Source organism: Mesitornis unicolor, unplaced genomic scaffold, assembly GCF_000695765.1.
Source record: "Mesitornis unicolor isolate BGI_N332 unplaced genomic scaffold, ASM69576v1 scaffold2878, whole genome shotgun sequence".
Lineage (NCBI taxonomy): Eukaryota > Metazoa > Chordata > Aves > Mesitornithiformes > Mesitornithidae > Mesitornis > Mesitornis unicolor.
Window position 1 is genome coordinate 50338 of NW_010203670.1, and position 16553 is coordinate 66890.

General features: G+C 43.0%; 1 protein-coding gene across 1 annotated transcript in view; it reads left to right on the plus strand.

Annotated features, from left to right (window-relative positions):
* Window positions 1–16055, plus strand: part of SYNJ2 (synaptojanin 2) — a 56272-nt gene extending 40217 nt beyond the window's left edge. The window contains exons 17-26 of the mRNA XM_010190780.1: window positions 1010–1127; window positions 3182–3400; window positions 4537–4615; window positions 5846–6014; window positions 6385–6531; window positions 9618–9752; window positions 10972–11084; window positions 11788–11896; window positions 13244–13446; window positions 15294–16055. Of these exons, the coding sequence (XP_010189082.1) occupies window positions 1010–1127; window positions 3182–3400; window positions 4537–4615; window positions 5846–6014; window positions 6385–6531; window positions 9618–9752; window positions 10972–11084; window positions 11788–11896; window positions 13244–13446; window positions 15294–16055 (2054 nt within the window). The remainder of the gene's footprint in view (window positions 1–1009; window positions 1128–3181; window positions 3401–4536; window positions 4616–5845; window positions 6015–6384; window positions 6532–9617; window positions 9753–10971; window positions 11085–11787; window positions 11897–13243; window positions 13447–15293) is intronic.
* Window positions 16056–16553: the final 498 nt, after the last annotated feature.

A 16553-nucleotide genomic window follows, 5' to 3' on the forward strand; every position in this document is an offset into this window, starting at 1 on the left:
TGCTGGCTGTTTTCATTTTTGGAGAAAGAAAACCCTTCAGCATTTTCAATGCATGTTCCTTATTTCGCATGGCAAGACTAGCCACTGGGAGCACTTTAGTTGATGGAGCATACACAGAGCCTAGGACCTATCTAGCTGTTCTGCAAGAGCTGAGACAGGTCCCTTTCTTTAGAGCTTGTAGGCCTCCCACGGTTAGCTCACATGGGTATATAACTGACCTCTTGGTTTTTCACACACCTTCCAAGCCCTGCAAAATTTTTCTTATTAGTTGCAACCTGAGTTCCTCTCCTTTACTGCTGGTGTCGAGACTCTTCTGTCTCTCAGTGCTAATTCTTTTGCCTTGCTGCTTTTCGCTGCTGTAGGCTAGATGACTGCTTGCCTTCTGAGAGGAAAGTATGGCCCCAGTGTGAGTGATCAGGCAGAAATGCCGTATTCCATATTAACTCATTTTCAGCCCCACAGAAAAGAAATTATCCACTAGCCCAAACAATGACCTACAAACTTTCCTGTTATTGACAGCAATATAATACCTCACTCTAGCGTAACTTCTGGAGCACTTTCTGTCACCTTAATGCATTGCAAAGGAAGTCGGAGGCTGGATTTGCATGGGGTTGCTTTCTCCTCTCTCTTGTGCATTATTTCTCCAGACCCTGTGTAATATTCAGATTTGCAGTGAATTGCAAGTGCAGTGTCTGTCTCTGTGCTCCGTAATGGGACAGGATGGAAAATATTAGCATGACTCGCTGTCAACCCTGATTGTTAAGCTAATCGATTGCGTGACATTCAGGTTAACCATTTTGCAGGTGTCTCATTCTAGTGATGAGCTGTCTCTGTTGCACTCCCTGTATTTTTTTCCTAGATACAAGCTCTTCTTTGAGTGGTATATACAACAACAAAAAAGCCCTACCTCCCATTACTCGGATCTGTGAAGTGCATCCTCGTAAATAGGTTTTAACTGTTAGTAAAACTAACTTTGAGTGAAATTTAAGTAATATTTTGTGCTGCACAGCTGGAGAGATCAATCTTCTAGACAGCGATCTGAATGCTGAAACTAAAGTCAGGCACACCTGGACCCCTGGAGCCTTGATGTACTATGGGAGAGCGGAGCTGCAAGCATCTGACCACAGGTAAAGTCCTAAGCAAATAATCAGAGAAAGGGCTGCTAGGTTAGAATGTGTTATAATGAATTACACCTTCAGAGTGAGGGACCAAGTCTGACTGTAACAGGAATTACACCCATATTCTGTGTTCAGTATCCATTTGGTTGGGTTTTTTTCCCTTGTGGTGTGTTTTATACCAGGGTAGCAAGTATCTATGGTCCTGTATTGATTTCTGCTGCACTGTGGTCTCAGCAAGGGTTGGATAAGTTGCGGCAATGGGTATAGAAAACTGAGGGCTTTCTGTTGCTTGTTTTTGAAAAGCTCTGATACCCAAACAAGCTGTTCTGATGGACTTCTGCTCAGCTTCCTGTGGAGGGAGGAGGAGGTTGGGACGGTGTGGCCTGAAGAAGTGTAGACCACATATGTAGGGCCAGATGTGACCTCTTCAGAGTTGTGAAGTGTTGGGCTTCTCTTAGAAATGGTCGTGGGAGAAGGAAGAAGAAACAGAGACCAGTGCCTCTGGTTGGTCCACATCATTAACTTCTCTTTAGGGATATGAATGACCTTTCCTTGTTAAACTTGTTCACTGCTTCACTTCTCTGAAACAAATTCTGTAATAAATACACCTTGAAAGCTCCCTTGCATTCAGATTAATCTTTTTTTGCACCCCTTGCATGCCCCCTGGAAATGCTACAATATTGTTCCTCTTAGGAGCCCTCAGTGACCCACAGCAGCTGGCTCTGTGCTTCTCATGGTGCTCTTGCGTGCAAGGACTGCTCTGTATTCCTCCAGCAGTGCAAGAACATGCCTCTTGCAATCAATTTCTCTGTGTCAAGGCTTTGACATTGCTGTGTTCCACAAAGCACAGTGGAACTGCTGCGCTCATTATATAGGACCCTGAGGATGCAATCTGTGAAACATGGCTGTCGTACACTGGTTTTCTATTTCAGCAAACTTGACTGCAAAAACTGCTTTTTAATTAAGTCAGCAGGTTTCCTTTCCCAAGGTTTGTGCTGGGAAAAGGGCTTAGCTGTATCTTTGTGACATATGGAAATGCATGATGATTCACAATGCTTATAGAAATAGTTAAAACTTCCTATACATTTTTTTTTCCCTTTACTATTCCTTTCTAACTCTGCTGTTGTTGCTTTCACATGTTCTGGTAATGCATATTGCAAAGCCTGCTCTATTGCAAGTAGGAGGCAGCAATTCTGACATAGAAGAGCAGCCATCCCAGTTACTGCTGTGTGTGTATGTGCAAGTGGAAGTCTGAGACTGTGGATTGCATCCACAGAGATGAGACAAGCTTTACTTCCTCAGACAGCTTTCTCAATTCTATTTAGATCTGGCACACAGGGAGGTAATTTGTAAGAAATGGCTGAAGGAGCAAGTTTGCGGTGTTGGCTGTATATAATCTGATGGATTGACGTACATTTGCTACAAAGCCACATTATGCACTTGAAGAACCTTGTCCTTAGTTTTTGGAAGAGGACATCTTTATGTGGCCTTGTCTAACAGAAAATAATACATTGCCTTCATGATCTATAGATGTTTGGGAGACAGCTGTTTGAGAATGAGGGAAGTATCCTGGCATCTTTAGACTGCAGGCTTGCCAGAAGTGCTACACACAATTGTTATTTGAATTCCTTTATGGTGTGTCTTCACTGTTACATTCAGCTGGTAAATGTAATTAACAGTGCTCAAGGCATGATCTTCCACAGCAGAAAAAATTAAACAATCCACCAGGGGCTGAACTTCGGGGTTGTATTGCCAGCCACAGTGCTTTTTTGCAGTGAGACCTCAGGTAATTTGTTCTGCTTCTCTTTCTGTGTAAAGCAGATATAATAATCTCTTCCTTCTAAGGTACCACAGGCATAATTAAGTATTTGCAATGAGATTTGACATTGTGGAGTTAAAAATTATAGATGTATGGAGTTTAAACAATATACTGTATGACCTTCATACAGCTAAGTTCTTACCTGTCCTCCTGCTTGACATTGATTTTAATTTTATATAAGCATTTCCTATTGGGTGATGTTGATCTTAATTTTAAATAACCATTTCTCCTTTGTTTCATGTAGGCCAGTGTTAGCTATTGTAGAAGTGGAAGTTCAGGAAGTTAATGAAGCTGCCCGTGAGAGTGTTTTCCAGGAAGTGTCGTCTTTCCAGGGACCACTGGATGCCACAGTAGTGGTAAATCTGCTATCACCAACACCTGAAGAGAAAAATGAATTTCCTGAGGACTTGCGTACAGAGCTTATGCAAATGTTTGAGGATTATGGCACTATTGTTCTGGTCAGGTAAGTTTGGGATCTGAGATGGCATCCCATCTATTCAAAAACACAGACTAGAAATTCCCTTTTTGTCTTGACAGAATTAACTTTGTATTAGGAAGTAGTGTGCTGAATTCCTTTACTGCATGTTGAATTCTTCTTCAGAAATTGAATGCAAGTGTTTTGAATATCTTTTACCTCTCGTCAGCCTGTTAAAGAAGTAGTCTAACAGCTCCCTTGGCTGAGTGGAGGAGGATTTTGTTCAGTACAGCACTATAAAACAGAGGCTTTGTTGTAAATCATCACCTTTAGATTCAGGCCTCATTTCCATGGATTTCTTCTGCTGGTGCCTCCTCAGGGCCCTGCTTCACTTCCTCCATGGAGGTCTGCTCTCTTCCAGCACTTTTTCACACTCACTAGGATTTCCTGCCTGGCTCTGCTTTCTTTTGGGGGTCATTTTGCTTGATTTTTTAATAGTATGGCTTCTCACAGTTTGAGAGGGAAGGGAGACTGTGATACCTTCTGGCAGAGCAGTTTAATTCCATTCTGGTTAGGGCTCCAGCATAGCTTTGAGACTTCTGTTTTGAGAAATACAGGCAAAAAAACCTGATAGTTGACCTGGGAAATAAGACCACAAACTTGTTTATGTTGTATTTGACCCATTTCTTAATGGAGAAAACTGATGACCTGTTGTTGTATGGTTTTATGAAGTACCAAATAGAAGTTGAGGGTTCAAAAGTACCCCTGCAGGAGCAGGAGAAGCAGCACCACTTTGCTTGTGAAGAAAAGGAGCAAGAAAAGGACATGCTTTATTTTGTTTTGTTTCATTGCTTTAGAGCTTGATGGTATCCTAGTCTTTGGGAACATCACATGTCCTCTGAGGTGAGCGATATGCAGAGCCATGGAAGTTAGTACAGAGGGAGTGTGGATATCAGACTGGGTATCCTGTCAACAGCTGCTGAGATGTTTGCACTGCTGCTTCAGGAGCGACCCAGTGAAGGGCAGAGCGCTGGGGTCACACAAGGGAGGATGGGGGAGAGGAAGAGCCCAGCTAGGATTCATAGATCACTTGCTCCTCCCCAAAAGCTAGAGCTGGGAGGAAAATAGAACTAAAACCAAATACATAGCTGTTTTCTTTCTTTTGCCTTTTTTTTTCTTACTAGGATCAGTGGAGGTCAAATGCTGGTGACATTTGCAGACAGCAAGTCAGCTCTTCATGTTATGGATATAGATGGCGTCAAAGTAAGACTCTCTTAAACTTGTAATAAAATTTTTTTCACAAATTTCTCAAAAGTGGTTGCTTAGAATGAGATAGTTGAGTTTCTAGCTAACTCAAGTAGTGTTATTTTAAAGAAACCTAGTGCTCCCAGTGTCCTTAGCTTTCAGAGCTGCTGAGGATTTTCATGCAGTATTTCAGTTTCAGGAGGGCAGGAGGTGACTTTTGGAGCTTCTAAGCAGTGCTTAGTACCTGGCCTCTGATACTACCGCAGAATACACGAGCTTGGTCCTTGTTCTGGCACTTGAAGCAGTTCTCCTGAGATTATGTGTGACTTTATACTGTTGCCAAAGCATTCTCTTGGTTGCGGTTTGGAGATTTTTTTGTTTCTCTTAAGTGTATCAAATAAACGCCTTCTGCCAAGCTGTGATTCATTGGCCTCCATGGCAAAGTCAGCATTAGCAGTAGGCATTTACATTCCCATTCCCTGCTCTTCCTTCCCGTGCACATATTCTACAATTCCCCAACCCCCTCATTTGTGCTGGAAAAACTGTTTGCGGGGCTGCACTATAAACTTAACATTGAAGTAATGGATTTAACCCTCATTCTTATTTAACATTTGGAGTTTTAACTATTAGTTTGGCTCATTTGATTGATGTAATTTATAGCACAGAGCCAAATGCAGTTGTACGTGTGCAATGTGTGAAGGTGGTGGGAACCTGATTCAGGAACTTTCCAGAGTATTTTTGCTGCTGAAGCTGCTGCCTTGGATACATCTCACCCCAAATGGCATAGAGCAACACATATTAAGCAGCTGTGGTCTTAATCTGTTTAAAAATATACTTTCCATATACATCAACCACTATGTTTGGGATTTTCTGAGCAGAGTCGTCTCCTTACAGGTGCCATCAGGTAGCAAATTCTTGTGTGTTCTGAAGCTACTGACTCAAAAATGGAACATTCCCACACCATTGTTACTATCACAGTATCATTTGGACATTATTTGATGTTTCACCTATTTCTCAAGTATTTCCCAAATGCAGCAGCAGTGTTTTCTCACTGTGAAGCTGATTTTCTTTCAAGAATATTGTTGCAGTCTGAAAACTTTGTTATGAGGAGTGTTTCCTTTTCACTTGAGTTGTATCAGTTTCCAAAGCAGTTACGCAACAGTCTGGCAGCACTTGCTTATTCAGTTCAGGTGTTCTCATTTTGTGAAGCTGCTTGGCAAAAGGGAAACAATTCTTTCTGTGCGTTAGGTCAGAGGCAGAACAGTGAAGATCCGGCCCAAGACCAAGGACTGGCTAAAGGGCCTTCAGGAAGAAATTGCTCGAAAACGGGACAGCATTGCCCCCATGTCCCCCACGGCAAATTCTTGTCTTCTGGAAGAAAATTTTGACTTCTCAAGTTTGGACTATGACTCAGAAGGTGAGCAGCAAGTTTCTAAGCTGTGTGAAATTGCTTCACTGGCTATGGTTGCACAGAGAAGGTACAGTATGAGTGTCAGTGGTATCTTGATTTGTAATCAAGCTACACTTAAAAAGAGGATTGTAAGTAAAGCCATGACCTGGCCTGGGCAGAGAACTGTTGCTTAGATCATCCTATCAATTTAGTGTTACAACATATGTTAACAAATCCAATGTGTGGTACGGTTGTCTGTATAGAACAAACTATAATGAAACACGAGTTACACAAGAAGCTTGCCTAACCCATACATTAAACTCAATGATTCGTAGTGGAGAGAGACAAGAGTATGCATTTCCTCACCAAATCTTTGTTATCTAATGTTTTAATGCAGGTGACATAGTGGATGATGATGATTTAGATGATGCTTTGTGTCAACATCTAGTAGCAGACACAGAAGAAGATATGTCTGAGGGCTGTGGACATTTTGCATCCATAGGTCATTCAAACAGATCTGGACAAACTCCACAGTTGCATAAAGGTAAACTGTCTACATCCCTTAAAGTAAGACCTGAAGGTTTGTTGTTTGTTCTTCTTTGGTCTCTATTTCCCTGTTCATTTACATTTTCATTGTAGGTCCTCTAAAACTAAGGATGATCATTTTGGTACTTTTTCAGTGCTCAGCTCCCCTTGAGTTAGTGGCTGTAACCAAAGCCCTCAGGCCTATCAGCAATACAAATAATAAAGCTTAGATCCTCTTTCTCTCTAGCCCAGGGCAAGGCAGGAGTGCTGAGAAATGTTGTTTTCCTTTCATAGTTAGAATAAATTATCTCTTTTTATCCATTTGATGTTTTTTATCACCAGAGCAACCAATGAAAAATTGTTATTGGTGAGGGCCAGAGCTAAATTAAACCAAAGGAATCCTCTTGATTCAGTGATGGGCTTGGCCCTGTGAGCAGTAGCTGTGGCAGTGCAGTCAAATGTAAGCTGGACAGTCCAGGAGGTTGTTGTGTTCAAATTTTTGCTTGAAAGAGTCCAGTGCAGAGCCACAAAGATGATCGAGGGAGTGGAGCATCTCCCTTATGAGGAGCGGCTGAGGGAGCTGGGTCTCTTTAGCTTGGAGAAGAGGAGACTGAGAGGTGACCTCATTCATGTTTATAATTTTGTAAAGGACAAGTGTCAGGAGGAGGGAGCCAGGCTCTTCTCTGTGACAGTCAATGACAAGACAAGGGGCAATGGGAGCAAGCTGGAGCATAGGAGGTTCAATCTGAACATGAGGAAAAACTTTTTTACTGTAAGGGTGACAGAGCACTGAACAGGCTGCTCAGAGAGGTTGTGGAGTCTCCTTTTCTGGAGACATTCAAAACCCGCCTGGACGCGTTCCTCTGCAGCCTAGTCTAGGTGATCCTGCTCTGGCAGGGGGGTTGGACTGGATGATCTTTCGAGGTCCCTTCCAACTCCTAATATTCTGTGATTCTGTGAAATTACTTCAAAGAAGCCTAAAGTTTCTCCTTTTTTTTCCCCATTTTATTTATTTGTGAAGAAGTTGAGGTTCACACAACAGGCATATTCATTCTTCTAGTGTTTCATAAACATGTTACCTTTTTTCCTGGCCAGCTGGCTTGTTGGCACATTATTGTGAAATGAGTTGGTAAAAGAGAGTTGTGAAGAGTATACTGATAAAAACTGCAGCAAGAACTAGCCAAGCCTGTGGTGGCCTTACACTGGGGCTGTGATCAGGATGTGCTGCGGTGACCAAGCATTGACAGGCTGGGTCACGTATTAAATGCTTCTCCATCACAGCAAGTGATTCAGTAGCTGTCTTTCTGCACTTTCTCTGAAGTGCTTTGTCTTCTGACAGAAAAGTGAAAGCTTTAATACCTTTAAAGGTTGAGTCAGAAGTAGAGTTCAAAAAGATTAAATGAGGTTCGTAAGTTTACACAGACAGATTTTCCAAACAGGGTGATATACAGCTTTCTTGCCCAACTAAAGTCATATGCTGGGTGCAGACCCTGTAACCTACTCCTGAGCCAAGGAGTAATCTGTCATTATTAAATACCGTGAAGCCAATCACTCTGTATTGTAGGATGACTTGCCCTCCAAACACCTCTGGCCTATTGTGTGATGATTCACTACGCTACAGAGAATTGCAGTGATTCTTTTCACCCACACTAACTCCTCTCCACAAAAAATATCACAAAGTAAATGGAGATTACGAAGTGTAGTTTGAAGGAGGTCAAGGTGGGGTCATGATCTCACACAACTAAAAATTTGATATATTCAATTCATTTTGAAAGTTTCTGCAATTTCAGATGCCTCCCTAAGCTTCCAATTCTGCCTGAGTAACTTTTAATTGAAGATACGATGATTGTATAGCTTGCGTTAGACACAGGTGGAAACCAGTGACAGGCAGAGCAGTGTGTATGTGTGTTTCTGAGGTCAGAGAAGGGCATCGCCTCATGAAACTGACGTCCCTGTGAGCCATTGTCTAAAACCCTCAGCCTTTTAGAGGAAGGGATAGAGTGGCGGTGGCTGGTTTTTGTTTTGTATTTGGTGTTACTGTCAGATTTTCAAGCTATGCTTTTAGGCACCTGCATGACTCCTTGCATCCTACCAATGAGCCCATATTAGGAGCTTAGAGGTATTGAAAATGCAGAGGGAAGGGGGAGGGCAGGTTGGGCAGATCACAGCCTGCGTCTCTGCGGCTGCCATCTGCTGCTGAGTGGGAGTAGCAAACTGTGAGGCAGCTCAGTATTCCCTGCAGAGCACAGCTTTCTGAAAAACAGGAATTTGGGTAAAAACGCGTGAAGTATGAGAGGCTGCTGCTACTACAATTCCTTCCCCATCCTCTCCAAACCACAGGGACCAAACTAAGCCCAGTGGATTTTGGAGCCCTAAAGAGCGGAGCTGCATGGCTTGGCAGCCATGGCAGGCTGGGAGGACTGAAGTGAAAGCTCTCGCTATAGGAGACTGGGAGACTAGAGCAATCTCTGCTTCTTGCCTCTCCAGCTGTCAGAGAGGCTTAGACAGGATGAAAGGCTGTGTAATGGCCTACTCATGTAAGATGCAGCCAAGGGCTTGCAGATTGAGGCAGCTGTACCTGTTAGGAGATGCTGCTGGAAAGCAGAGATGTGATGAGTGAGCCATTCACATGGCTTTTTCTCTGGCATTAGAACAGTTCTCCTGAGCAAAGAAAGCTGTCCAGTCCTCAGAAGGAATTCCTTTGTTCAGAATGGAAGAGCAAGGGATTGACCGTGACAAGCCTGCCTGTGCCTGCTGTAACAGTTTGAATGAGAGCAGGTTGCTGCAGGTTTTCTGGCTATGAATAGCTCAGAATCTAACAAGGTGACTTGTAACCCTGACACAGGCAGTCGTTGTGTTGGCACAAGCAGTTAACAAATGCTGGAAAAGGAGAGAGAGAGGTGGTTGACAGTAGGATAGATGTTTCCTGGATTGAGAGCAGGGGGACATTCAGGGAGAGCAAAGCAATATGAAAGGAGCCATGTTGTGTCGTTGAGATACCTGGTTGAGGGTTGCCATTCATAATCACCTCTCTCTTGACCATCCAAATTTGGTGCATCTCACCCAGCAGATATCTAATACAGATTCTTTCTAAAATTCCCCTAGATGATACAGACCTGACCAATTCGAAGCAGGAGCTGGTGGCGAGTGGGGAGTGCCACCGCCGGACTCCAAGCAGGTCTCAGTCCAATCCTACCAGGCCTCGGCCACTTCAGCCACCACAGAGGCCTCCCCCTCCTGGTGAGTTTAACTTCCTTTGACATTGTGCCAACCCTAACAGTTTTGCCTGCTGTTTCTGGGTGTCAAAGCAAGTAATACCTTGTTGTGAAATGTCAGGCTGTTGAGGTACTTGTCCTTGTTTCCCAGTCTGTTTCAGCCTGACAGTGGCTGCTGTCAGCAATGGGAAAAGTTTGTTGTTAGGATGACAGATACTCCACCAAGAAATGCCCTGCACTTTAGTGAGGATAGAATGGCCCCGTATGTTTTGTACTGACTCATCACTCAGGTTCGGGAGTGACCAGCCACTTTGTGGCAATAAAAATAAATATCAGTGTTTGTGCCTGCTGATTTCCAAAGTCACTGCCTCTTTTCATGCAGTTTCTTTCTGACTTAATTTTAATCCTCCTTTTAAAATGCTTTGACAAAATACTTGTTCTGGACAGTTTTTGTCCTTTCCTGCTTTGCAAGCAATTCTTGCTTGCTTTTGTGTTTATGAAAGAAATGCAAAGTGGCTTATGGTTTTCAATGAGGCACAAAGGGGAAATGATGCTCTTTACCTAAGCTCTACCCACCTGAGATGCCATCAGTGCTAGGCTGCTCCTGTTTTTATGACTACTACTGGATGAATGCTGATTGCTAAATCAGCATAACGGGCTTTGCTTTCTGTATGACACAAGCTATACATCACATTTTTCCTGCAGTCCAAAAGTCTGTCTTCTGTATATATTTTCCAGCCTTAAATTAAAGGTTCTGTCAGACTCACTGCTGGAAGATGAGTTCTTCAAGGTTATTCCCATTCATTTCTGAGTCTGCTGCACAGAAGTGACAGCACTGGTATCTGTATTTCTGTGACTGGAATGCAATGTTAACGCTCAGCTGAGGTTATTGTATTCCTTAAATGAAAACAAGATGAACAGAAAACTGCTTCCTGAAACAGTTCAAGATTTCAGGATTTTATTCCATGGTGAGATTTTTTTCACCTTAGATTAAACCAGTAACAATTCAACCCATCAGTCCTCCTAGATCAGTGTCTTGCTCTGGGCACTCGACCAGAGGAACTCAAGATCCCCAGTGTCCTACAGGAAGGTCTTGCCTAATATGTCTATCCCTGGAGGAGCAGGGAGGGTGACAGCATCTCTTTTATTTATCACAATTTCAAAGCACATGGGATTTCCTCCATTGCAGATAAAATGTTGTACCAGCTCTTGAATGTAAAAATCCATTTTTATTCTTCTTTCAGCTGGAACATCAGGCAAAAAGTCCCCCTCAGACGGCTCTCTCTCTCCAGGAAGCCACTCCTCCTGCTCCATCTTGGCAACGGCAAAGCTGCTACCGGGAGCTCCTCAGCAGCCAGTGAGTGCTGCTGCTCAGCAGGGCCTCTTGGCATTGTCCTGGTCTCCCCATCTCCGTACACACTGTGGACACTGAGCAGCACGTACATGATGCAGCTGTTGTACAAGGAAGTCCATCAAATGCCTGAGCTGGAAACGCTAAGATGAACGTGTTGTAATCTAATGCTAGACTGTAGGACCTGCTAGATGCCAGAAAAATGTTATTAAATTGTCAGAAATTAGAAAGGTCGAAGAGGGAGAGAGAAAATGGTGCAAGACCAGGACACTGTTGGTTTATTCCATGTGCTGCTTTCTGACAGATGCTAACTTGGATTTTCAGAACCATGATAATGTGCTTTAATTCATTTCTCAGCTTTTTTTTGATGGGCCAGGCTAGTGCCCAGTGTACAGGAAAAGTCTTGACCATTGCCAGCAAGGCTGCCAGCCCTCTGAGGAGGCTGAGACTTGGAGTGTGGGAACACCTCCCCATTCCTGTCTTGTTGGATGAGAACCCCAGTGTATTGAACAAGGGGTGGCTAAGGGCCTATCTGTCAGTTGTAACAAAGGTGTAATATCTGCCAAAAGACTCCTCACCATTTCTGTAGTATTTATAGATTGCTGAATAGCCACTGGCTAAAACCAGAACTTTACAGGTGTGTGATTACACATGTACAAGAAAAAACCAGTTCTCTCAAGATTACTCTTTCTCATATTTTTTTCTAAAGCCTAAAGTCCGGACTGGAATAAGTAAACCTTACAACGTCAAGCAGATCAAAACCACCACAGCTGAGGAAGCAGAAGAAGCTATTAGATGTCTTATGGAAGCTAAAGGAGGTGAGAACAGCTGATTTCTAAAAATCTTTATTTAGAGAACCGTGGGTGTATTCATCCTTCCCATCATAGCCCAGATGCACATATTTCTATTCAGAAGCTCACCTAAGCACTGAGAAACACATCCCTGCAGGATTGTACGTGGTGTTCTCTGTCAGATTCTATATTATTAACCTTTTTTATTTTAAGTCAAGATGACTTAAGTTGTGTATTTTGTTGTAGAACTTGTTACTAGGAGCACCATGGGTTAATTATGTCCAGATTCACTCTGAAAAATTAAAATATAAAGATGGAATCTTACTTAACTGATAGTGCCTGTATTAGCTCAGAGTTGTATACAGGATATTTGCTGCTCCATTTAGTGAATGCTCACTAAGCAGAACTAGAGAGCAAAAATACAGCTGTGGGAGAAATAACCTGGATTCTGTTGACATTTGGACAGCAAGTATGGTTGTAACCTAGATAGAAGCTTGCACCACTTTAGCTGCAGTAGCCAAGCTGAAAGGCTACTCTGTTTAGGCTCTTTATCAAAACCCTGGAGAAGAAAGCTTCTTGTAAGGGTGAAGTAGAGCAGGTATCTAGCTTAGGCATTGAAACCTAGGCAGTGTGAATATACCTTCCAGTTCTGCAAGTATTCTTTGTGCTAGCGCTGTATGACTGAGAAAGAATGCAGCATGACTCTCAGATAGCTACCTGAGTTTGCAAAGCTCTCAGTTTGGGAGAAAAACATCCCTTTTCATTTCTAAATAGAGCAAATGCAATCTGGAATAATCCCATTTAATTAGAAAAATATAAAGGCATCCTGATGTTTGTTCTTCAGAGAGTGCTGTACATTTGGTTTTGAAATTAGAATTACTCTCCATTAATTGTGAAATTCACAGGAAGCATTTCACTCAGTGTGGGTAAGGAAACTCATCCATCAGCATCACTTTCAGGCCCTCGTGCTGCACCATCAGCAAGCATTTGCAGTTCTTCCCAAAGTACTCCACAATATGCGCTTGGTTTCATTATCTTGATTTTGCATTTAAGGAAACCAGGGCAAAAAGGAGACTCGGGGCTTGAGTCCGGTATTCCTGAACCCCCAGCCAGTGTTTATCCACTTGGCCAAATGCTGGCACAGCACCACTGGTTTGGCATGAAATTATTTCAGACAGGGGAGCTTCTCCCTAACTACCTCTTACAAATGCAAACAGGATTGCAAAGGTCTGTGTTTATTTCTAAAACCTACCTTCCTGGCCTGAGCATGTTGCCTTTAGGCACGCACGTTTTGGGAAACCTGATTGTGAAAGAAATTCTCTTGAAGCTGCATTCTGATCAAGCCAAGATGCCACAATTGGTTTTGCTTTTCAGGACTCCAGGAAGACGCAGTAAAGCCTGCTCCAGCCAGAAACCAAACATTCAGCAAACCCGAGCCTCTTCCCAGCATCACAAAGTCAGCATCATTTCAAGGGTCGCAGGCAGGACCGCTGCTTGTACCCCATCGCCCGCCACCCAAAGTTCCAACTACGAAGAAGCCAGTTCCTCTGCAAAGGACCGGAGTCAAGGCAGAAAATGTAAGATGCATGCAGCCTCCCTTACACAGAGTGAATGATGGCAAGAGGCATGGACTGTTAAACAAATTGTATGTAGTCCTATCACTTAAAGTTCTTAGTCAGCAGGCACTAAAATGGTTTTGTGTGTTGTAGTCACCAAGGCATAAAAACGTACAAGGAGATTAGAAAGGAAAAAGAGCCTTGAGTTCCTTACTCAGCCATATTCTGCTTTTCTAATTGTCTGTCCATTCTCTTGGGACTTTATTACTTTTCTGGTTCATCTAAACCTTGTCAGGATTTCAGACTTACCCCTTCTTTATCACAGTGTTTACTTTTGACCACATCATGAGTGCTCTGCTCTGTATTGATTTGAGGCAGCTCCTTGGTCAGTGTCCTGATCAGAAATACCTGATTATCCTTGTACACCCTGTAAAGGGGTTTCAGCCTTGCACGTGGGATTCTGGATTCTACTCAAGAGTTCATGTTCTTAAAAATACAAACCTGTAGGGGTTGGGTGTTTAATCTGTCTCTCTGTCAGGTTTACTACAATGGAGATAATAGTTCTTCACCTCTAGAGCTGCTAAAATGCGTATTTAATGGTGAAAGCAGTTTAAGTACAAGAGAGAGACAAATATAACCTTTTATATTCTTCATTTGACAGAAACTCTGTTAGGAAGCTCTGTTCTAAGTTGTCAGGACTCCTGCCTTATCTTCCTTTGTAAAGGCATCCACCTCTTCTATTGCACATAGACTTTCTGCAATCTTTTTTTTAGCATCTTCACAAAAGAAAAAACAACCCAGACAATGCAGTGTGTGCCCCTTCCTTCAATATTAAATACCAAGGAATGGTCTGCTTATTTGGTTTATGTTGCCACCATTCCTAGGGCACTCCTGAAAGGTGCTGAGAGGGACAGCTATTTTGGTGTTGTTTATATGAAATCTCCTGCAGGAATGTATCTATTTCAGTTTAACTCCATCCACTCCTTCCTTCGAGTGAATTCAGATAGGAGTTGTGTACTGCAAAAACCTCCACCCAGTCCACAGCTATCATTAAAAAAAGCATGCAATCAAATGTGGGCAATTTAACAGCAGCACATAGGCAGCAGTGGCAGGGGATATGTCCATCATGAAATACTGACTGGATATTTTGAGTGGATTAAAAAGTCTGTATATTATCTTTTAATACTATGGGAGAGCAATAATTAAAATGCTTTGATTCAGTTACACTAACTGAGAAATCTGAAGCAGCCTCTGCCCTCTTGGACTGAGCCGAGTTCCAATTGTTCATATATTTTAAAGTGTTCAGTATATGCTAGATTGTACTTTGAGACCTTACTTGTAGCTTCAGTTCCTAGCATCAGTGAGACACGACAGAGCCATTAATGCATTTCTTGGGTTAGGGTTAGCTTAAGGTAATTGTCCTTCAGCCTTATGTGTCAGAACATACCCAAAGCGAGTGCTAATGGCCCCGTTAATTTAGCCCTCCCTTTGCATTCTTGCTTAAATAATATTAGTCAGCAGAGAGATGTGACAAATAAGTAACTCTTCAGAACTTAGTTAATTTGGCCTGGAGCAAAATCCTGAGAGATGGTCAGAAAGGGATGTATTTTCATGCAGGGGGCAAACAGGCTGTAGGGTCCTCGTCCTCAAACAGCAGTCTGTAAATGAGCGCTGGTCCAAGGCAGGACACACGTGAACAGAACAGAGCAGGCACAGCGTGAGCCTGTGCTGTCAAACCTACTTTTTCTACTGGTTTTTTTTTCCTCCTTCCAGTACTGTCAGCTTTTCTCAGTAACACCATCAGTAAAACTTGCACTAGTAGTGACTCGGAGTTTAAGGTACCATTTTTGTTCCTTTCTCCCCCTCAGGCCATATCTACAGAAGAGCAATTTGACCAACAGGCAGCGCAGTCTCCTTTTGGCTTGCCAGAGCCCTGTCTAGAAGCTGGAGCTATTCTTAGTCCCACCAGGGTTACTCCAGTCCCTAAACCTAGAACAGCGCAATCTGGGAAGCCTCAGGAGAGCAGGGGGAGCAGTGAAAGGCAGCCCCTCTCAGCAAGCACGGCCGAGGCCATCGCGCTGCCTTCCCAAAACGCTTCCTTTGCCCCAAAGGTGCCACCACGAAGAAAGAAGTCAGCCCCTGCAGCTCTCCACCTGCAAGTTCTCCAGAGCAGCGACAACCCACTTTTTAGTGGGTTAACGTTCAACTCCAACAACCACCACCCTGGGTTCTGCCCCCAGACTCACGGCCCTGTGCAGGCTGCGCTTGCAGCTCCTACGTCCTCTGCCAGTCCAGAACACAGTGCTGCTCAGCAGCTGGCACCAAATGCCCCAGAATCGATGGCAAACCATCAGGGCCCTCCTGCACCAGGCAGCCCTCCAGAGAACACCAATCTCTTGAACCTGGAACCAGATTCTTCCTGCCTGCTTCCTACACAGGTGGCATCAGCTGCTTCTCCAGCACACAGCCCAGAAAATTCAAAACGCCCCAGCTTGGAAGATTTCAGTCACTGGGTTACGTTCAGTGATGAGGAAGACAGTGGTACGCTGGCAGAAGGGGTCAAACAACTGCTTGTCTTGGAACAAAACAAAAATAGCTTGATGAATGCAAACACTGATTTAGGATTGTAAAATTTGTCCCCCTTAATGTTCCTACAGAAATCATAATTGTGATGCAAAATGAAAAGAAATCTTTTGCACAAAGATTTTTTTTATTTAAGGAACTAGATCATCTGTCCATGCTACATTTCATTCTCATCTTTAAAGATAAAGACACTGCCCCTGGAGGGAAGTGTATAGAGTATATACAACCTAACATTATCTGCGGCTTGTTTGAAAAGTGCTTTATTCTAAGTTATTTCTTTTTATTAATCCATTTTAAAATGTTTTATTTCATTTCAGGTACAATCATATGTAAGAACATGTAATGATGTATGGAAAAAAAGATGTTAGGGAAAACATTTTCCTTTGAAATGTATATATTAATCAATTTCTGTCAATTGAAATAAAGCAGTCTTATCTCGACTAGTTAGACTGCTACAGTTTTTATGGAACAAACACCCAAAATGGGAATACGCACCAGTGTTACTACAGCAGTAACACCGGTATTGTTCTGCTACTACATTCCTG